The 22,751-nt window shown below is 41.1% G+C and overlaps 1 protein-coding gene across 1 annotated transcript in view; it reads left to right on the plus strand.

Moving 5' to 3' along the window:
- Window positions 1–22,751, plus strand: part of PRDM5 (PR/SET domain 5) — a 139,515-nt gene that overhangs the window by 97,732 nt on the left and 19,032 nt on the right. Inside the window, exon 14 of the mRNA XM_074993382.1 lies at window positions 13,931–14,016. Within this exon, the coding sequence (XP_074849483.1) occupies window positions 13,931–14,016 (86 nt within the window). The remainder of the gene's footprint in view (window positions 1–13,930; window positions 14,017–22,751) is intronic.

Genomic DNA, 22,751 nt, shown 5'->3' on the forward strand with positions numbered 1-22,751 from the left:
CTTTCCAATATATTTTCATTCTTTGTGCAATAAAATAGCTTATGATTCTTGAAAAAATGTTGAGAGAATTCATTTTAGCTCTAATTCAGATTAGATACATTACAGATAATACTAAGTTGTTGCATCTAATTGACCAAATCAAGTAGAACATTGATTCTACATCTTAATTGTCAAAGTATCAGATTTTTTCTTGCCATTGTTTTTCTTTTCCATACTTAATTATTTTTCAGCAGTCTTTTGAAGCTGTTTTCATACTTTTAGATACCCTATGTGGAGATAAAATTTCTCCTTCAAAAAAACCCAACTGTGTTTAAAAATTGAGGGCTGAATTCTGTTCTCAGATACACTATGCAACTTGTTAATCTGAATCTCATTGCTATAATTAAGAGCAGAATTTGCTCTACATAACCCCTCATGTATCACTATCTAGTTCATGAAGTTTCCATATATCTATAAATAGGTTCTTTCTGTTCATTAACCTGCAGATGATCTTTTTTTTTTTTTGATCTGTTGATTTAAAAAAAAAAAAAGGGGGGGGAGACCCAAGGTTGAGGACTCTGCACTCTTAAACTTTGCAGCTTGTACATCATTATTCTGTTTATCTCCTTGCGAGACTTCTGTCTGTAAAATCTCATGATGCTGTCAGCTTCTTGTTGTCAACTAGTGGTGGAGGAGAAAGATATATTCTTAGAATAGTTTTTTTTAAATGCAAGGAACTTCTTTAGGTGTGTAACTCATTTGATCTAATAAATTAATTAATGTGTATAATAAAATAATACCAGCAGGATGTAGGTCATACATTTTAATTTGCCTTTTTTGGGAAGTAAATCACTTCATTCCTCTGATAGGTGCAAAAAGTCAAAATTGGTTTGTTCTTGTTCTTTTTAAGAAATGGTGGTATGATAGTGGTGAAAATTATGAACTATTCAGATTCTACGTGTGGTTAATAATTTGGTTATCAATATCTTATTGATTTCTGTAGAAATGTAATGCCTGATTGACCGTTGAAACTCCTACCGTATCATGAAGGTTTTTGATGGCTCATCCAGGGTGGATTCTTAACTGACATTCAGTCTAGACTCATCAAACCTTTTCAGTTTGCAAAATTAAACTACAAATCACCAAGAACCGACTTTGTCACTTGTAAGAATGTCCATCAGATGCTTGAGAATAACGGATGGCCGAGAACATGAAAAAGGAAAAATACTAAAAGGTCTAAACTAAAACAACCTGATTCCTTTTCTGTTTTTGAGAAGGAACAGTTTTTCAGGATTTTGCTTTTGGTAGTTCTAATTTTGCCTGAGAGTAAGCAACACAGTAGGTTGACTCAAAAAGCAATTATGATCCTCCCTTGTAGTCAAGAATATACACATATTGCCTCCTGGCTAGGGAACATCCAGAAACACAGAGGTTCTCTGTTCTTCTAATCGGGAGAGCAAAAGCAAACTACAGAAATACTTGGGTACTTGTGTTTCAGATTGTGTCCAAGAGTCCTGATTAGAGAGTAGGAAGTACAGGTCCTTTCAAAAGAAACTTCCAGTCCAAGAAATACCTCTTAATGGACCACAGTTAAAGACCTTTTCTCCATCTTTAGCTGGTAATGTAACCAATATGTCTCAATGCAAGTTATCTTTTCTCACTCCAGTGAGGGAATATAACCCCAACCCTTACATCCAGCTGAGCTCAGGGTATATAACTACACAAAAAATTGGCTTTATTGGTTCTGGTACCCAATGGAAGCCAGAAATATTGGGAAGACTGTGTTGTATCATTCAAAACATCAAGCCCTGAACATTCAATGATCCATTTTAAATGATTGATAATGCCCCAAATAAGCAAAATATTTGGATAGTGAAAGGATAAAAAAATCCTTCATTTATTGTCTGTTTTATCCACTGAGCCCAATTACAGGGTTTGTGAACAAAACAGTTAGTTACCGGGGCTGGCCAAACTCACTGCGTGAATACTGACCTATTTGGTATTGTGCAATTTGGCCTTGCTAGTATCCGGTGGTAACCATCTCAAAATGCTTATTGATCTTAGGCACATATGAAGATTTGACACCATAACTGTAAAATTGGGTAAATGGAAAATTGCACCTTACTTGCAATGACTTTTTTGTCTTCTGTGAGTCAGTATATCATTTTACTCTGCACAGCATAGCTGCGTCTACACGTGCACGCTACTTCGAAGTAGCAGCAGTAACTTCGAAATAGCGCCCGTCACGTCTACACGTGTTGGGCGCTATTTCGAAGTTGAAATCGACGTTAGGCGGCGAGACGTCGAAGTCGCTAACCCCATGAGGGGATGGGAATAGCGCCCTACTTCGACGTTCAACATCGAAGTAGGGACGTGTAGACGATCCGCGTCCCGCAACGTCGAAATTGCTGGGTCCTCCATGGCGGCCATCAGCTGGGGGGTTGAGAGATACTCTCTCTCCAGCCCTTGCGGGACTCTGTGGTCACCGTGGGCAGCAGCCCTTAGCCCAGGGCTTCTGGCTGCTGCTGCTGCAGCTGGGGGTCCGTGCTGCATATACAGGGTCTGCAACTAGTTGTTGGCTCTGTGTATCTTGCACTGTTTAATGAAAGTGTGTCTGGGAGGGGCCCTTTAAGGGAGCGACTTGCTGTTGAGTCCGCCCCGTGACCCTGTCTGCAGCTGTGCATGGCTCCCTTATTTCGATGTGTGCTACTTTGGCGTGTAGACGTTCCCTCGCTGTGCCTATTTCGATGTTGGGCTTAGCAACGTCGAAGTTGAACATCGACGTTGCCAGCCCTGGAGGACGTGTAGACGTTATTCATCGAAATAGCCTATTTCGATGTCGCAACATCGAAATAAGCTATTTCGAAGTTGGGTGCACGTGTAGACGTAGCCCATAAGTGATAAGTATTTGGAAGTTGGAAAAGTGCTAGAAAAAACAATATTAAGCATTTAATCTTCACAAAATAAATCCACCTGTTTGGTGATTTTTGTTCTATTTTTTGTTGAAGTTAATGGGTGCTGTGCATTGATATCAGTAGACAGCAGATCATTTCTTAATTACCATTTTTTTTCTCTTTCTCTCACCCTGTGTATATCTCCTCCTGTTTTTGAGAGAGCTTGTCTGTCCATCCATCTCTCTGTATCTATTCAAGAACTCCTCCTAAAGGAGTAAGAGTTAGGACCACCAAATTTTGTGTATAGCTTCCTCTTACCATAACTTACAGCAGGGTAAGGGTTTGGCTGTTCTAGGACAATTGGATATGCCTGGAATAGAAAGAGAGAGGCCCGCTAGCAGGGAATGTTATACTGGGGAATGCCCACTGTGGGGCAGCCGCACCAGGAACTGAGTGGCTGGTTGAGGGCAGGGCTCTGGATTTTACCGGACCTAGGAGCCTCCATAGCCCCAAGGAGTCACCATCAGTTCAGTGTGTGGAACAGCAGCAATATAGGGTACACATGTAAAGTAGAGAGGCTCACCATGGCGGATACAATTCTAAGCATATGCCACAGATTACAGTTTTGTTCTGTCTTTTAACCTCTTGCCCATCTCAACTTGCTGTTGAATTCTGTCATCACCCCACATGATCTCTGACTAAAAAGGGCTCTTACAACTCCCTTTCTTGACTGCCCTATTGATCACCTGGTAGGGGGTGTTGCATATGTGATCCAGATGTCCCTGGTGCTTCACCGTTTCTCCATTCTACTAGAATTGTGTGGTGATGGATTTCTTTTTAAACTCTAATCAACTTTAGGCTGCTCTCAAGTCAGGTATTTAAACCTAGGGAACTTCAGAGCTGCAGTTTAACAAAGTCCCTTTCAAAATCTCCTCTTATAAGTATTCTTGAAATCCCCCTCTGTAGTAATCTTAAGAAGATAAGTTCAGGGCATTGGTAAGACTGTAAAGATTACAGTGAATTGTCAACAGAAGTATTTGTCAGAAGATATCCTCTGACGAAACTTCTGTCGACAAATCTTGGCCAAATTGCCAAGCGGGTTGCGAGAGCCGTCCACTGTAGACAGAGAACAGCCAGACTGCCCGGCTGCTCTCTTGACAAAAAGGCCAGCCAGAAGCACAGCAGACAGAGCAGCCTAGTGTCCCAGAACCTTTGTCTGTCGACAGAGGGCCCCCACAGAACATCCAGACCAGCTTTTGGCCAAGAGAGGAATTTCATCTCATGGAGAGCAGGATAAGACTATCAACAAAAGTGCTGTGTTCTGTCAATTTATAGCCAACAGAATGCCTTGGGAATCTGGACTCTCCCTAATGTTTTGGTGACGAAACCATCTAGTGTAGACAGCCTATGAGTTGATCCTTCAAGTTCAAAGTGCTCTGTGGAAGGGTCTAAACAACTTCAACACTGGGCAGGATTGGATCCTTAAAAGTAATTTTTTGCTAAATTATTTTAAAAGTAGAAAATTAATTTTAGATGGGAGCACATTGAGCCTGATCCAGTGCTCACTGGAATCAGTGGAAAGGCTGCCTCTGAGTTCGGTGGGCCCAGAGCGCAAAATCCTCAACTGAACCAGTATTCAGGGCTCATATTTTCAAACGTATTGTCTGCTACATTTGTGCTACAGCTCTATCATTTTCTAAATTAATCAGTAAAAAGACACGCGCTTCAGTAAAACTCTGGAAGGATAACGTAAGGCTGGATCCTCATGTAACATAATGAGGAATCAACTATCAGTGAGAGAACATACATTAGAAGCATTTCATGGATTGATATTAATTTTTTTAAAGTGAAATTAAATCAAATGAGTGCCAGGGAAATGTAATTAGGCTAGGATATATTTGATTTTTTTATTAGTAACTGTCAGTAAAAAATAATTTCACTGCACGTCCACGTATACAATCTGAAAACAATACTTCTATTGACGACGACTGAAATTTACAGATAGGCAAAATAAGAACATTCTGCTTGAGAGCTAGAGTTTGATATTAGGATATTTATTGTGTATATTTAACCCATTATGTGGTCAATTTGTGCATTAACAGTTTATAACTTTTTGAATCTCAATATCTGCCAGAGTGTTGCATAACTGTGAATGTCTAAAAACAAAGTAAGCACTGAAAACTGCTTTAAAGTATTGATATTATCCTTTTTTTTTTGCTAACCTAAGTGAATGGAGATTCTCATAAGATTGAGGCATCGTGTCTATAGGAACTCTTTAATCAGATGTCATAATTCTGGATGTTGTCTCTGTTTCCCGGTTTCCCTTCCTGCTTTTTCTCTTGTCTAATTAGATTGTAAATTTTTCAGGGTGGAATTCCCCCCTATTATGTGTTTTTAAGTTGTCACAATCTCAGCTGAGGCTGCATCTACACTACAGGATAAATTAGAATTTAAGGCAGTTAGCTCGATATTACCACATGACTGTCTTCCCTTTAAATACCATTAGCTCGATGTAGGGAGCACTGATATCGGTATCACAATATCGTCAGTACCCGATGGGTATAGTGTAAAGCTTGAATTCAAAAGTTCAATTAAAGGCCAGTGTGGAAGCACCATGTGTTTAATATGAAATTTATTAGCCCCCATAGGTGTACTGTATGTAACCCACAATGCCTGTCAGTGCTGTGCTCTGGCTGCTGCTCTCCAAGTACACTGGAATTAGGTAACAGGAAGACCATGAATTTCGCATCAGGACCAAGAAGCCTGTGGGGTCGTGTTTGTATGAGAGCCTGAGAAATGTCTTTCTTTCTTTGCTATTAGCGCTATGAGCTTATCTACCCATTACAGACAACCCTGGCAGGGAATTTGTGGTTCTGTCTCTGCACCTGGTATTTTTTTTCTGTGCTGCTTGGCGCCAGCCACTGATCTGCCGCATCATGTGGCAGCAAGGCCGTTGTGGGGGTCGTGCTTCGTAAGAGGCTGAGAAACTTCTTCTCAGCAGTTTACATTTGTACGCAAACTCCCTTCCCTCCCTTACAGGCGCCACGCAGTTGGGGTTTTTCCCACACTCAGCCATGGCACGTGGATAGCCCCCAGTCCAACAGAAGGATGTGCCTGCAGTTCGGTGCTGACCATGCTTCCAGGAAGTACCATATACTGGCTTGCACATTGTTAGGGATATGAAGGTGGGAAAGAATTTCAGGGGCTTGCAGCCACCTGGGGGTAAGTCTTCCCCAGCAGCTAAGATATTCGGGGGACTAATTCAACTGGCCCCCCACTAAACCTCCCCACGTCCCTAGCAAGGGAATGGTGGGGCTCGCTGCCGGCAGGGGGAAGTCTCCCCACCCCCCAAGTGGCTGAGATACTCGAGGGCTTGCTGCCATCGGAGGGGAGTTTTCCCTGGCAGCTAAGATATTCAGGAGACTAATTCAACTGGCCCCTCACTGAAACCCCCCCATGTCCATAGCAAGGGACCCTTGGGGCTTGCTGCCACGGGGGGGAAGTTCTCCCCAGTGGCTAATGTACTCGGGGACTTGCTGCCACCAGAGGAAAGTCTCTCCTGGTGGCTAAGATAGTCAGAGGACTACGTCAATTACTTCAACATTTCAACCAGCTCTGCACCCGCAGACCACAGCCCCCCCCCCCCCCCCCCCCGCCGCCGCCGCCAAAAATAGTTTTGGGAGCTTGCTGTCCTTTTCAGACATCTGCTGCTTTGATATTTCTGTTAGAATATTCTTTTCCTTACAGTTCCTATCTGTCTTCATGTTTTCACACACACACACACACCCCAAACACAGGGGGGAGGGCAAGCTGAGATTCTTGTTTCCGTTATAAGTTCAGTGTTTGAGATTTCACTGCCATCATTCGTGTTGGCAATGTCTGTGTCATGAAGATGGAAGACAAAGATCTTTTTTCCTAGACTTCTCTGTCCTCTTTCTTCTAACATTGAGAATGCAGTCAGGGTCCCTGTGTTATTTTCAGGGATCGGATACAATCATGGGAGGGAGGACAGTCAGTGGATTGCCAGTTGAGAATTAAGTTACGGAAGAAAGAGATTTCTGTTAACTTTTTTTGCCATCTCTGTGGATGCCCTACTTTGCCTTCCTTCTGATGGGAAGAACGGTTAGCATGGGAGGGGAATGAGGAAAAGGCAATGTGGGAAGATGATGTCAAAGATCAGCAAGCATTCCTAGAATGTCGCGGGGATGAGGGAACTGTGGGATAGGTTCCCACAATGCACTACTGCAACAGTCAGTTTGCCAGTTTGAGTGTGGCAGCAATGAGTTGACTTTATGAAGAGCGTGTGGGGAGATGAGAATAGTCAAAATCAAATCTCTAAACTCCAGAGTTACAAAATCGATATTAATAAATTCTATTTTATCTCTTAGTGTACCCACAGCCTGAAACATCTAGCCCAGTGGTCCCCAGCTGTCTACCTCATGCCCTCACAATCTTATTTACCCCTATCAGCTGTGGCTCCAAGGGGGTGTGGTGGGTGGAGACTGAGTCCACAGCTGTGAAAGAGCGCAGGAGCAGCTATGGCTGGTAGCCAGGGCCCTGAGTATGGTGCCAGCGGCTGCAGCCCAGAGCCAGAGCCCTGTGCACAAGGGCTGTAGCCGGGCTGGGAGCAGAGCTGAATGGAACATGCCTGGTCTAGACTTTGAATTGATTCCAAATGCTCTTGTTGCTTGTCTGAGGGTTTTGTCAGAGAAATTTTAAAACATCAATTTTGACTTTGAACATTGGGATGTGACAGTCAATGAAAGTAAGTGGAGGGAAATCATCACCATTTACTATATTTATGTCACTCAAGTGTCTTGTTCTCTTTTTAGCGAGACAGCTGCTATTTTCTTATTTAGTTATTTTGGGTGTCAGATATAATTTCATATATATAAAATTATTTTGAGCATGTTTTCTATGGATCATAGAATCATAGGCCTGGAAGAGACTTCAGGAGGTCATCGAGTCCAACCCCCGAGGGAGGCTATCAAATGTAATATGGTTGGATATAGAAACTGTCTGGTGAATTGAATGTGGGGAAACCTCCCACAATGTTCATCCTATGATACACAAATCACCTTGGCTCATATGGGGTTTACTAGCAGAGTATCAGCTGTCAGTGTAAAAAAAAAAAAATCAAAATTCCTGTTACGAAAACAGAGGCATGAGAGTGTGGAAAGGTTTTTTGTTTGTTAAAAATTGGCTTTTGTCACAAATGTTTTACAAATTAGATGTATCCAAACAGATACTTTAGTAGGTAAATATTGGGGGATGGGAAGGATGTTTGCCAACAACCATTTTTCTCTTTTATACATAAAAAGTTAAATGAAAGAGACCAGTGTTTTAAAAACTTTAAATTAGTTGTTTACTGCAAAGAACAATGAGAGTATCACAAACAAAACAATACATTAATCTGCCTCCAACATGCTGACCCTGAAAAGTTTTATTTTTACCATTAGCCGGTCTCAAACATTCTACCCAGGAGATTCTCCTCAATGTGGTGGCACAACTAGCGTATTTACCCAGTATCTCAATACCAGTCTTCCTAGCAGTGTATCTAACAAAGAAAAGAAACATGAGTGTACAGTATCCCTTACAAATCTTTATTTCTTGTTAAGATTGTAATTTTTTGGTAAAGAGAGGAGAAAAGAAGTGGAGGTGCAAGACCTGGACAAACATGAATTATTGAAGATTTCTGTTTTCTAACATTATTCATGTTATTTTTTAATCTCCTCTTCCACAAACAAAACAGATCAATTCCCTTCCTGATCAGAGATGATTCACACCTGTAAATCTCCAAGTATTTATTGTGGCTGAATTGATTTGAAGCTAGGTTTGGAATTTCAGTTTTTACATTTGATTCTTGGTGGTTTTTGATTTATTAGAGACAAATCCCAAAACAAAGATGGATAATGTCACCTTCCCAGTAACATTTATTATCTAGCCTTTTCGTCTCCTATTTTAATGACTAACACTCCTTAACTTTCTCAGAGTGAAGTCACCTTTAATTTAAAGACATAAGATACATTCCAGTATGAAATACAGCATCAGGAGAAAGGCTTAAGAGGCACCTGCACCAGAAATATATAGGGTGTTTTTTGTTTGTTTTTTAATATGCCTTGGAACCAAGTTGTTTTTCCTCTTTTAGAACAACTTGAAATTTAGCCAGTAGATGCAAAAATGGGGGTGATTGTTCAATCTTTACACAGGTTAAAATGAACCTATTCACTCAGATAGTCTCATTAAGGGTTCCACTATTGGAATTCTTTTGTGAAAGTCTGGCACAGTCTAATCCAAAGCAAGATGAGAAAATTTTGGCCAAGTATACTGAGGCTTGAGGACTGCATACATGCCAAACCTTGAAATTCAAATCAAGTTTCATTTATTCAAGACCGGAGCCATTGAGAGAGGAAGCATGTAATAATTTTATAATGTGACAAAATTTTTCATTCACCACACACACACTCTCAGATGAACACACGTGTACATACACGAATATTTGCGACTCAGGACAAAGAGATTAGGATTTTAAAGATTCTAGTTTTAGATTCAAATTTGGGTTGAGTAGGACCCATCATTAAACCTGAATAACCTTAACAGAACGAGGAGCTAGGGTCTTAAGCTGCAGTGGAAGAGATTTAGCTTGACTATTAGGAAAAACTATTTCACCAGAAGGTTGGTGAAGCACTGGAATAAATTACCTAGAGAGGTGGTAAAATCTCCATCCCTAGAGGTTTTTAAGTCCCAGTTTGACAATGCTCTGACTGGGATGATTTAATTGGAATTTGTCCTGGTTTGAGTTAATGACCTCCTAAAATGGCCAATTGCTCACATAAGAGCAAATAAATAGAGGTGTGTTCATATTCTGAGCATACAGATGAAATGTTCTAGAAAATTTAAAGGGGACAGAAACAATAAAAGAAAGAATAAGCATAAGATTAGTTGGGATTTAAAGATGTTTTATGTTACTGATACTATAGTTATAGATGTGAAGACAATTGTATAATTCAGTAAAGCGCTAGCCTATAATGACTTTGTCCCTCCCCCACATCAGCCCACAGTTTCCATGTCTGTTGAATGGTAAATAGTAGATTGGAAGCCTGTGCCGCCTATCGTAAGGTGCAAATTTACAGTGGCCAGAGTCTGGATCTATCAGATACAACATGCTGATATAAAGTCACTGTGTTGCCCTCTACTGGCGTCTGCTGAAAGCTGTTAAACATCTATTCATCAAGAACCATAAACAGCATGATTAATTTTGGAAGGACAGTATTAATAGATTTCAGACCAGCTCAAAGCTATCCCTGTAAGTAAAAACCTTCCTCTGTGAGAGTGGTGGGGGGTAGTGCTTAGCTGTCAGCACTCATCTTCTTACAGACCTCTGCAGACTTTACCTTCAAAATACAAAAGCTTTAAAACATAAAAATGTCAGCTGGATTAATTAAATGTTTGAGCACCAGCAGCTCCTACAGAGTTTGAAGGCTCACGGCATGAATTAGGGACATGGGGGTCATGAGAGATAGTGTCGTGTTTCAAACAGATATGAAACGTCTAATTCAGAACACACAAAGTCACACAGCAGCCTTGTTAAAAAATACTTTGCCAGATCTATACATTTGTACGTAATAAGATAAGGCAGGGTGGAGGAGAGAGGAGTGTTTGCATTTCTCAACCACTCCATTGCCTTTATTTCTGTTGTTTCCACTGAGGTGTGATCTGCTGTCCCCATGGGCACTAAAGAATGGGCTGCCTATCAAAGGCACAGTTATACAACCCTTACTCGAGAGTAGGCCTCTCTGGCTCTGTATGAGAAAGCTGTACATGCAGTAGTGATACCCAGTGGGTCAGCTGTGATGTAATCCAAGTGTGTCACTTTAAAGAACTACGTCTCTACACTGGCTCCAGCACATGCTTTTCCGGTTCTTTAACTCAGACTTCCAACGTCCGTTTGCCAAGGGTGAACACCTCAGAGAGTGAATTGAAGGCCTGAAAAGAGGTGGGAGGAGGTCTGTCTTGCTCCAAGTCAGAAGGAATGGTCCATGGACAGAGGCTGCATCTGCACTAGGGGATCAATTTGATTTAAGGCAGTTCGATATAACCATGTGGCTGTCTTCACGGTAAATACCATTAGCTCAATTTAGGGAGCACTAAGAACAATATTACAATATTGTCAGTACCTGATGGGTGTAGTGTCAAGCTTGAATTCGGAAGTTGGATTAAAGGCCAGTGTGGAAGCGCCATGTCTTAAAATTGAATTTATTAGCCTCCAGAGCTGCCCATATGTAACCCACAGTGCCCCTCACTGCTCTGCTCTGGCCGCTGTTCTCGGGTGGGCGGGAATTAGGTAACAGGAAGACCGTGAATTTCACATTGGGACCAGGAAGGCTGTGGCTGTGAGGTCATGTTTGTACGAGAGCCTGAGAAATGTCTTTCTCTCCTTGCTATTAGCACTGTGAGCGCATCTACCCATTACAAATAGCCCCAGCCCAGAGTTCGTGGTTCTGACTCTATACTCGGTATTTTTTTCTGTGGTGCCTGGCGCCAGCTGCTGCTCCGCTGCACCATGTGGCAGCAAGGCTGTTGTGGGGGTCATGCTTGCATAAGAGGCTGAGAAACTTCTTCTCAGCAGTTTACATTTGGATGTTAACCCCCGCTCCGTCCCCCACAGGTGCCACACAGTTGGGGCCTTTCCCACGCTCAGCCACATCACATGGGTAGCCCCTGACCCAATAAAAGGCTGTGCCTGCCATTTGGTGCTGACCATGCTGCCAGGCAGCACCATGTCCTGGATTGTGCATGGTTAGGGCTCCAAGGGCAGGAAAGATTTTGGGGGGGCTTGCTGCCATTGTGGGGGAAGTCTCCCCTGGCGGCTAAGATGATTGGCATAAACCTTCGACATTCCCTTACTCCCACAGAACTAGATCAGAGTAAGGGAATGTTGAAGTGGGGTGCTTATTTCGAAGACCCCCCCCATTTACACTGTTAATCTGCAATTCAAAGTCTGCACTTCAAAATTCACATGGCTGCCATTAGGCTAATGAGGTGCTGAATATGCACATTGGCACCTCATTAGCATGCTTCAGATTGCCTTGTTACCATCAGAGGTGGCATGTGTAGAAGCAGCGTAAGGCCTGGAGTGACTAAAGGGACCACAACTGATTTAATGGGCCATTTGCATTTGCAGTGCAATGCGCATGTGTATTTAGACATACATTGTTAGATTCTGGAGCATCAAGAAAAAAATGTGACAGCACAATACCTCGGTATGATCCAAAGGTCATAGAAGTCAGTGAAAAGAATCCCATTGATTTCAATGGGCTTTGGCTCAGAATTTCTTTTCAGAGTTATGGGTTAATCCATTCCAGATCACTGATCTGGAGTGGGAATACCTTCTTATGAAAACATTGAGCCCTGGGTTCAGCAGGCGACTGCTCTAACTGCTTTGCTACCACTCCCCTCCCCCACTTATAAAAACAAATCACTTATACAAGCAAGATTCTGCCTGGAAAAGGGATGTTTGCATAACACGGCAGGGGAATGAGGGAAATAAAATGTAGGAAGATGTTGTTAGATACACACAGCCACGTTGGGTCATTTTTTTTCCCATGCTGCACCAGTGAAAATACCCAGAATGCTACAGGACACAGGGGACCGTGGGATAGGTTCCCATAATACACTGCTGCAACAGTTGATGTTTGGCAACTTGCATGTGGCAGCAATAAATCAAATCTGTGGGGAGCCTGTGGGAAGGTGAGGATGCTCAAATTCATATTTATAAAACCCAGTGTTAAAAAATCAATTTTAATAAAGTCAAACTTCACTCATAGTGTAGACGTAGCCAGCGCGTCTTAAGTAAAGTATAAAACTTCCCCTGTCCTTCATTTGCTCTCTGGCTTTGAGCGTATCATTGCAATTGGTTCTGAATTTTCTCATATTTACATTAATCTTTTGCTTACCTACCTTACTGGCTTGCTGTGAGAGTCAGTTAACGTTTGTAAAATGCTTGCAATGTGGCAAAGCTCTGCGTGCCCACAAATACTTTATGAACTGATTTTTTTTCTAGACCTGCTGAAGGGCATTATTGTCCAGTTAGCAATATGATTTGCCAGAACAGATTCTGTTTTGTTAGAAAATGAGTTAGCATGCATTATTAGCTTGTTGAAAAACTGTGTTTTGTGAGCAAAGCAATCTCATTGTGTTGAGACGCCTTTTGTGTGCAGTTAGCCTCGATGCTAGAGTCTTATTCCAGGAGATCGTCTACAATACTTGGAGAACAAATTAATTAAGAAATTGTAAATCTTAATAACTATTTTTAAATTATGGAGTTATTACAGAAAACCTCTAGTGCGTGGGTATGAATACCCCAGCCTTTCTGAGTTACAAAGTATAAATTCATAGTGACTCTACTGAAGTTAGGAGAAACAATCCTGGTTTACATCAGAGTTAAGTGTCCAACCCTGTGAGTACAGAAGGCACCTTGTGAGGCGCTGAGTCCTCTTTACTTCCACTGAGGTCGTTGGGCACCTCACACAAGATGGTGTGCCTCCTAGAGAGAAGGTCTTGCTGGCATTCTTTTAGTTAAATGCAACAAATGAACAGAAGTGGGTTTTGTAATTAAATTGGCTTGTGCTACCCAGATGGTTCTAATGATGAACAGATGTGAACGGAGGGACAAGGACTGTATTTTTGAGAACAGTTAATGACTAACCATAAAAGTGACCATGTACTTGCCACAATAGAATTCATGTTAGCACAGTTGTCACCAGGACTGCAGTTCTAAAAATGTCCCTCTCTGCATGTATTCATATTTCATGACAAAATCAAGCAGCTGAAAGTGATACTTTGATCCAGCCTCACATGCTATCCAAACAGATCTTTTGTTCTGTATGGGTTCTTCCCCCAAGTCTCAGATCGCTGTCTCTGTGTTTTGAAGTGAACATGAACAGTAACACAGAAAAATGTTGGACACAACCATGCTGTGCTGCTTTGCTGAACTGAGGCAGTGCTTTCTTCCTTCTAGCTACATTTGTTGACTCTGATGCATCTTTGATTTTCAGGTGAGCGCCCTTATCAGTGTCCTTACTGTGACAAGGCATTCAGCAAGAATGATGGACTAAAGATGCATATTCGTACCCATACCAGGGTAAGTGCAGCCCACTTGCTTTAATTGATACTTGAGAACCATGACTGTCCACCAACAATGCAAGGAAATAAAGTTGTTGCTGTTTGTATAAGGGGGGGAGGAAGTTTCAAAGATATTTGTGCTTCTTAACAGGGGAAGAGGGCATACAAATGAACAATCTTAGAATTCTGTATTTGTCTCCTACACTGACCTGTGGGTGACCTTGGACAAGTGGCTAATACATGTATAATTATCAATGTTATGTTTACTTGGGAAGTAGGTGCTTAGATTGGACACCGATAGGAATCCTAACCCTTGGAAAGGCCAGACATATTAAGGTTTTGTGATTTAAATCATTGTAAGCGTCACAGATGAGAACATGAGATTGTGAGTAGCAAGTTTTCTGGCAGAATTTAGAACAGCAGTCTCTTTACATTTACTTTTACTGTACTGTGTAGGTAACACAGTTGATGGAAAAATTTCCATTGAACAAGTAGTATATGGAATATGGCTTCTCTAGAAAAACAGACAGGTTTTTATTCAGTTTGCCACAATTGAAAACCAAAAGCATATTTAGGTTTTCAGTAATTGAAATGTGAAATGTTTCAGTTTTCAGCAAAAACTTGAACATTTTCAAAGAATAGTTTATAAAAATAAAAAAAAGTTTAAACTTCTGTCCCGAAAAGTAAAAAGTCCTGACCAGCTCTAGCATGTACCATAGCTTGGTATTATCATCCCATTCACTTCTTCTGTTTCACAGTATCTCTGCCTGTTTATGTCAAGCCACTTCAAAGCCAGTCTGTATAACTCTGAAATCATTTCTGTCCCTGGCATTCACAGAAAGAGGTTTATTTAACCGATGTGAACAGATGTTGGCCTATCCTTAAAAGGAAGGCAATACATACATGAAAATGTATTTTCCCTCTACTTGGGAGGGGGAAAAAATCAATCAGTTCCAGAAACTAAAGGGTGTGAAAATGTAGGTTCTCTGGAATTCATACCTTCTGTCTTCTGTGTGCAAAACAAAGAGATTTCATGTACAGCAACGAGAGCACTGCCAAAAGTAACATCTTCAAGAACGCAGATGTTTGGGAACTCACTCATGTCTCACCAGTGGGGACAACCCCCAGGAAAAACAGTTACCTACCAGTCATAGCTGTTTTTCTTTCAGATGTGTTGCTCGCGGCCATTCCAAGCTAATTGTCTTTGTGCCCACACGCAACCTTAAGGGAAGATTCTCCAGCAGCTCTCTGTTGGGGGCAGTCCTAGCACCCCCTGGAGTTATGTGCCAGTATAAGGGATGCTGACAGCCCCTTGCCCTCTGACTCCCTTCTTGCCAGCAATTACAATAGTGGGGTAAGAGAGGAGCTCATGGAATGATCATGAGCAACACATCAAAGTTACAAAAGACAGGTAATCATTGTTCTTCTTCTTTGAGTGCTTGCTAATGTTGGTTCCATGCTAGGGGGTTCCTAAGCAGTATCCCCACAGGTGGGCTTGGAGTTAACAGACAGGCAGTCTGCAACACTGGTCTGCCAAGGCTGGCATTGTCCCAAGACTGCTGCGCAATGACATAGCGGAACACGGAGATAAGAACCGAAGGTCCATCAGAAAGACCTTCCACAAGAGAAGCAGTAAATGACAGGAAGCCAGCTGTTTGAAGGGTGGACTTGTGAGTCTTAGGAGCACCAGGTTCAACTTCCTATGGGGGACCAGGTTTCAAACTTCCGGTAGAACCTCTCTAACGCTTTCAGGAACCTGATCATCATCTCCTGGGAGAGGTCTTATCTACCATGGACCAAAGTATGGAAGGCTGAGGTAGCTATAAAATGGACTTTAATCAATGAAGAAGCTAGGTCTTGATGTGGTAGATGAAGTAGATAATCCACAATGTATTTTAACAATGACCAGCAGGGAAAAACACCCTTCCTGTCCTGTCTGGGGGCTCACAGATCTACTTGAGGAGTTACCCACAATGTGGACAATGTTGTTCACCACCTCTGGGTGGAGAGATCACTCAGGCAAGAGGAAAAGGGTCTGCTGAGGTGATCAACATGGTATTTTGGTCCTCTGGAAAATGTGATACCTCGAGATGGACTGCACGTTGGATCAGAATTCCCAGAACTGTTGCATCGCCTAACACAGGGCCAAGGAGTGAGCTCCTCATTTGTTGATATAGAATATTGAAGCCATATTGTGTGTGAGGACCCATGCCACCTTGTCTGACAGGTAAGGAAAAAACACCTGGCAGACCAAGCAAATCACCCTACTAAGCAAATTGCGTTGAGTTCTCTGACGCTTCTGTGAAGGGAAAATATCTCCTGTGACCAGAGATCTTGGGTATTACTGACATCAACTCCCCCATCCCAGGTCTGATGCATCTGAGATTAATATCCCTATGATTAGCATGGAGTACAAAGAGAGCTCCAGTCATTACTGGATGCTAAGACTGGCTCTCAGGATGCCACTAAGGGCCAACTCTCCAGCAGCCATTCGGGGGTACAAGCACACATCATGGAATTGACATGAACAAGCATAAGAAGAATTCCTTATAAGAATTTAGTTCCTAACAATTTTTCTCTATGTTCTTAACATTGTCAGTGGTATTCAAACCAGTAGTAATTAGATTTAAAATGAGCTGCAAAATAATATGTCTCACTGTTTGTTTTCAGAGGACATATAATATTTAATAAAAGTAATGAAACAGCATTCGAGAGTGCCCTTCTCGACTTTGTTTTCCATTATTGCCATATACAATCTGCAACTTAATAGACTAAGAGTTTTAAAAAGAAATGAAAATGCTGATTCAACATAATGATAGCTTTTGAGCATGCATATATGGTTACATTTAATATTATAGAATGTATTTGAGTAAAATGCAGTAAGTTATTTCTTCTCAAGGATTAAGCTTTGGGCCCTTCAGCAAGTGACATTAAGGTACATAGACTATACATGACTGAAACAAACCCAAAACCTTCTTCATTAGATAGGCAGGAGAGCATGATAAAATATCTCCTCAAAGCTAATATCATTTGTATGCTCACTGCCACAAGACCATCTATGCATTTTCTTCACAATTCCATGAGTGCTTCTACAGGTTGGACCTCCCTGGTCTGGGATCTTTGGGACCTAAGCCGTGCCAAAGTTGAGTGTTTACTGGACGAAGGGAGGTCAGGGCACTTTGGGAGGCTATGCTCCCTGCCACTGGCAGCCATGGGTCATAGGAGCCCTGTCAGTGTGGATGTGGCTCAAGTCACAGACCTGAGTCAAATGATCCATCTAGTTTTATATGGACACATTAGCACGGTTGTGTGACCCAGGTCTAGGAACTATTAACTCAAGTTTTCAGTTCAGTGTGAATGCTCAAGCGTGTGTGTGAAAAAACCAAATCCACAAACCCATGTCTCACATGGGTTTAGTTTACAATGTAATGTAGATATATCCATGGGCACCTACCAGACTTTACCTAGGGATTTTAGGTGCTTCAAAAGTTAATTGTCAGCTGCAAAGGGTTCTGCAGCTCTCAGTGGCACCTAAATGTTGACTTAAAGTGCCTAGATCCCTTTATGGCTCTAGTTCCATAAAAACTACAGGTTTTATGGTATCCACATTTATGTTGCAGTTTGTGAATACTTATCAATAGCCACAGTTTACACCTGAATGTATTTAAATGTACATAATCTATATTCCATTCAGAATGGTGTTTGCTGTGTGTAATCTCAGAGATGCATGATTTGACAGCGGATAGAGTTTTGAATAGTCCAAAATTTGTTTACAGTTTTCAGAAGTGTTCGGGATGAAAAGCATTTTCATTAAGAAAATCAGTTTCTAGAGCGTTGTTTGAATTAAACCACTTAAATAAGAGGCAAATACCAAAAAGTTGCTTACTTAGTATTCTCCCATATAACCAGAATTCACAGAATTCATATACACATGACAAGCATTTCACACTACACCATATGACTCCTGGAACATCTATGACCCTAAGGTCAGAGAGAAATCTTCAGAGACTTCTCCAGCCTGCATTACAAATATTATGTCTGGCCTTTCCAAGGAGTAAGATTCCTATCGGTGTTCAATCTAAGTGCCTACTTCCCAACTAAGCATAACAGTGATAATTATGCATGTATTAGCCACTTGAAATAGACCTCTGTCTGTGAAGGAGACACTTACTTTCTTGGGAACCTCCAATTGTTGAAAAGATATTTTATTTTTTATTTCAAACGTTTCATATTACTAGAAAACTTGACCTCATTAACTCATACCAGCTGTTACCTAGGTGTCTTATCCTCTTTTCTCAATAGGGGATATTACACTGGTGGAAGAGATCTAACGAAGTATTGGCAGCATTTTGTGGGCATTAATAAATGCGATACCTTGTTTAAGACTGAAGTTAACTGTATAAAATCATCTAAATAAGCAGCCTTTGCTGCAGACAATTCTGCATTTACTCCTCTCCCCAAAACTTCTGGACTTTTTTATTAAAAGGAAAGTTGGTCCTTTAAACAAGTTCCTATGTGACAGTAAAATTATCCTCGGGGCCTCTCCTCCTCTACGTAGCGCACCACTGCACTCCACAGCTGCTTAAGGATCTGTTACCACAGCTGCTAACCTAACAAGTTTTTCTTGTAAAGAACTATCTACTAGCCATCATGCAGTGCTGCATTATCTGGTGTTGCCTACATGGGGTTCCTGGACCATGCAGAGGAGTTCTCAGACTCTGTAGGGCTTCGTGGCTTATTCATTGGTGGTCTGCTTAACTACGTGAAGGAGTGTGGTGTTAGCTGTGCAGTTGTGACAGATTATACATTATTAAGCACACGTTTGAAAGCAGATAGTGTTTTCCCAACAAAGGAGAACTCCATAGTTTAATAATAAAGTATTTTAAAAAACAGACCATACTAGTTAATAGCTACTCTATCACAAAAGTGTTTTTTTTTATAAGTATAGTTACTTCTGTAAAGTCCATGGTTATTATTTTCTCTACATATTTTCCCTCCATTGTGAGTGAGTCTGCTTTTTTGCAAAAGCAGCACTGTGCCTTGCATTGGCAAACAATGTTAGAGATGACTGAGGCTCAGTCTTACAACCATCACATGTCATCATAGTACCACACCCCATATTTGATAGGGACCCCGTCCTTAAAAAATTCTTTCCTGCACCCCCTTTTCTGGCCCTAACTTCTGCAAGTTCATTATCAGAAACAAGCTCCCCACAGATCAGGACACACCAACTCAAAGCGGAACCAGACTTGGCCAGACCAGCAGAGGCTACAATGATTAGTAAGTCGCGCACAACACACCTTTCAGGATTGATGGATTTTACAAATGCCTGTCACATCATGTGGTGTTTCTCATCCAGGATACTTGATTCCCCAAAAGCCACTAGGTGAGGGAAACCAATTGCTGCACTGTTGAACATACAGAGGAAATGGATAAAAGACAAAAACACCCTATCCCGAGTGGGTGAACTCTTTTGACAAAGTGATCGCTCTACACTGGATCCGTGAGCCCTTACCAAAAGAAAACTGCACAGCACTTTGAAAAGACAAGCCTGGGAACTCAAATTCATAACTTTGCTAGACACTAAAGCTCATGGACAGAATAGAGACACTGGATTTATGGCTTATTGTTACAATCTGTTACCCACTAACTACCCTCCCAACTGCTATACTCTCTTTCTCTTGCCTCTTCAACCTAAGACTGGATGGGATGGTCATGGGCCACTTCACCAGGACTGCTTGAAAAACGTGTTAACTGCTCAACCTAAGCATTCTATTCAGATCTTGCATCTAACAGGTGACACTATGAGTTAGTTTCCCAGACACGAAGAAGAGCTCTATGTAAGCTTATAAAACAAACTAACAGTCATGTAGCACTTTAAAGACTAACAAAATAATTTTTTTAGTCTTTAAAGTGCTACATGATGGCTGGTTTGTTTTAGTAGATAACAGACTAACACGGTTGCCTCTCTCTGTTTCTGTGTAAGCTTGTCTCTCACCAACCAAGTCAATCCATTGAAAGAGATCACCTCATCCACTTTGTCTCTCTAACCAGCCATATCTGCCAGTCTTACATGTATTGGGACCGAGAAACAAGCTCTGATAGTTACCTAACGACATACCTTTTTGCTTCTCAACTTGACAACTTTATACCCTTGCACAGGTCTAAATTACATGAACGTGTGCGGTTTTAGCAAAGTAGAGATTTGTTTCGTTTGTGTATCTTGGCCTTAAATTGTGGTTTGCAACTTTTAAGAGCCATTTTACGCTCACTTGGCAGAACTGTGAATGTTTACACAGCCAAAAGCAGTAGAAAATCAGGCTTTGTGTGTGCCTAATTGGAAAATGTTTTCTTCTAACTCCCTCTCTACTTGCATGGACAGGCAGTTTAAGAAGCATTTTCAAAAGTACTCAGCTGGCCTAACTCAACTGTATGGACTGCAAAGAGAGTAGTAGAATCTCATGTAAGACTTTTGGAGATTTTAATGTGTGGGCGTGTGGCCTATGTATGAAAGGGTTGCATGTGGAGATGGGAAACTGAGTATAGGGAGATGTCTGGTGGCGGGTGATGGTCAGACTTGGCAGTGAAAATAGATGCTAGCACATTGATATAAAATTAATACAACTAGTAAGATCAGATCCTAGATATCTCTCGTATGATTTATATGCTGCATATGTGAATTGTACTTGCAACCTTCTATATGGAGTGTATTCTTATCTCAGTCTTATTTATTTGAGTTTTGAGAGGCTTCTGGAAATGCAAGCATCTTTTTCTTGTCTTTACCAAACAGCTAATTATGTGTTCAGTTTTGCTAAACAAGTGAGGATGTAGAGAATTTGGAGACATTCACACAAAACCTCAGCCATGCTTTACTTGTTTATCAAGGGGCACATGGTTTGAGAATTTTGTCCACAAGCTTTCTTAAACAAAAAAATAGGAATTAGCCATCAAATTGCAAGAATAAGCAAGCCTATATGTTAATTTGTATATGGTATATCTTTTTTCTGTAAGAAAGACATAAGCAGCCATCCCAGCAAGTATTTCTAATTTGAAGCATTTTTCTCCATCATAGTTGTGAGAGATGGGAGAGTATATATATATCTATGATAAATATGACATAAAGGAAGTAGTTTTAGGTGTTCAAGCACAGATCTGTGCTGTTGTCTAATAGAAGACCGTTGCTTAGACGTCAGGTTCATGACCCATGATTCCTTAATTCAAAGACCAAGAAGAATTTTGGTCTCAGAATTGCAAATCTTGAGGTATCTGTCAGATCAATAAGTTTTAATAGTAAATGTCTCTAAGTATCTACTTTCATATGGCCAGGATTTTCAAAAATAGGAGCTTACAGTTAGACTGGTGAGGCATCTGTCTGGTTTTTCAAAAAAGGCCAAGCTCCCAGCTCAGCTCCCACTGGCCTCTATATGTTTTCGAAAAAAGTAGGTTTTGAATCCTGTTTTTTTACCTCTTTTTATGCCATATATACTTTAAACCTGTAATGCTAAAACACTTTATTAATTACTTTGTGACCATCTCATCTGATATTTATCTGATCAGTACAAAAAATACATGTAATCCTTTTGCTTTGCTGCCATCATTGCTGTGGTCTGGGCTCATTCTGTATTTCAATAATCTGGATTTATAACGTTAGCATCGAGATGCAAGTAAAGTCTGGTTTTTATCTCCATAAGACCTTCTGTTTATTAACAGCAGTGTTTTTCTTTGCTTTGTGCTCTACATCTTTCCATCTTTTAATTTCTTCAGTGTCTCCTGTTGCTCTTTCCGACAACACTAACTGCTTTCTAATTTGTTGCTAGTTTTCTCTCTTTTTTCCTGCAGACTATCTAGAGGGGCAGTTACATCATGCGCCATCTTCTTTTTGCACATTACAAATGTTCTTCAAGTGTCAATTTCTCGTAATACAAACTTGGAATTTTTTCCCCTCCAAGGTGATTTGGTTTTGTTTTGAAAAAGCAGTTCTCTGTATTGTGAGGTCTTCCTTCAAGGCAGAGACATTACTCCTTTACAGAAAGATTAATGGCTACAGTTCCATTGTAATTTACACATGGAGCCCCACTGATGTCACTATAAAAGGAGTATGTGGCAGATAGCAAACTGAGGGGAGAGAGAGGTATGGGGCTGGTGTAAATTAGGAGTAAGTTGCCTGAAGTTGGTGGATTTATACATATTTAAAACTAAAGGAAGATTAGAACTGTGATAGCACTCATTTCCTGTACTACATACATGAATTGAAATTTATATGCCTAAAAGAGTGCAAGGTGGCTTCTCCACAGTCAGCCAGGTCTTCCTCTCAGTGGGTAACATGCATAACAGTGTATGTTGAAATAATAGAAAAGGAGTAAACGGAACGCTCCTGTGATTGCAGGTGCAGCCCATTGTTGTGTCCCCTGCATGCGGAGCCCAATCGTCTTAGAGTTGGTGTTTTCCTTTTTTCCCCGCCAAACAGCACAGCCACTTCTACCTCCCTTGAGCACCTGTAAAATGGGCAGGAGAAGCTGTGATGGCACTGGCAGGGAGCTAGGCAGAATTCCCTGCAGCAACAGAGAGGCAACAAGTAAGAGAGAGAGTTTGCACTAAGAAATGTGGCATATCAGTGATTGCCATGGAGTATTTATAGGCTGTGCAGATATATAGAGTCTGTATTTTATTTTAAGCTTTCTATGGAATATTTTACGTGGAGCATAGAACTCATTTTCAGAGAGTTGACAGAAAATGTGGTTTCCATTAACCACA

Source organism: Carettochelys insculpta, chromosome 4 (genome assembly GCF_033958435.1).
Source record: "Carettochelys insculpta isolate YL-2023 chromosome 4, ASM3395843v1, whole genome shotgun sequence".
NCBI lineage: Eukaryota > Metazoa > Chordata > Testudines > Carettochelyidae > Carettochelys > Carettochelys insculpta.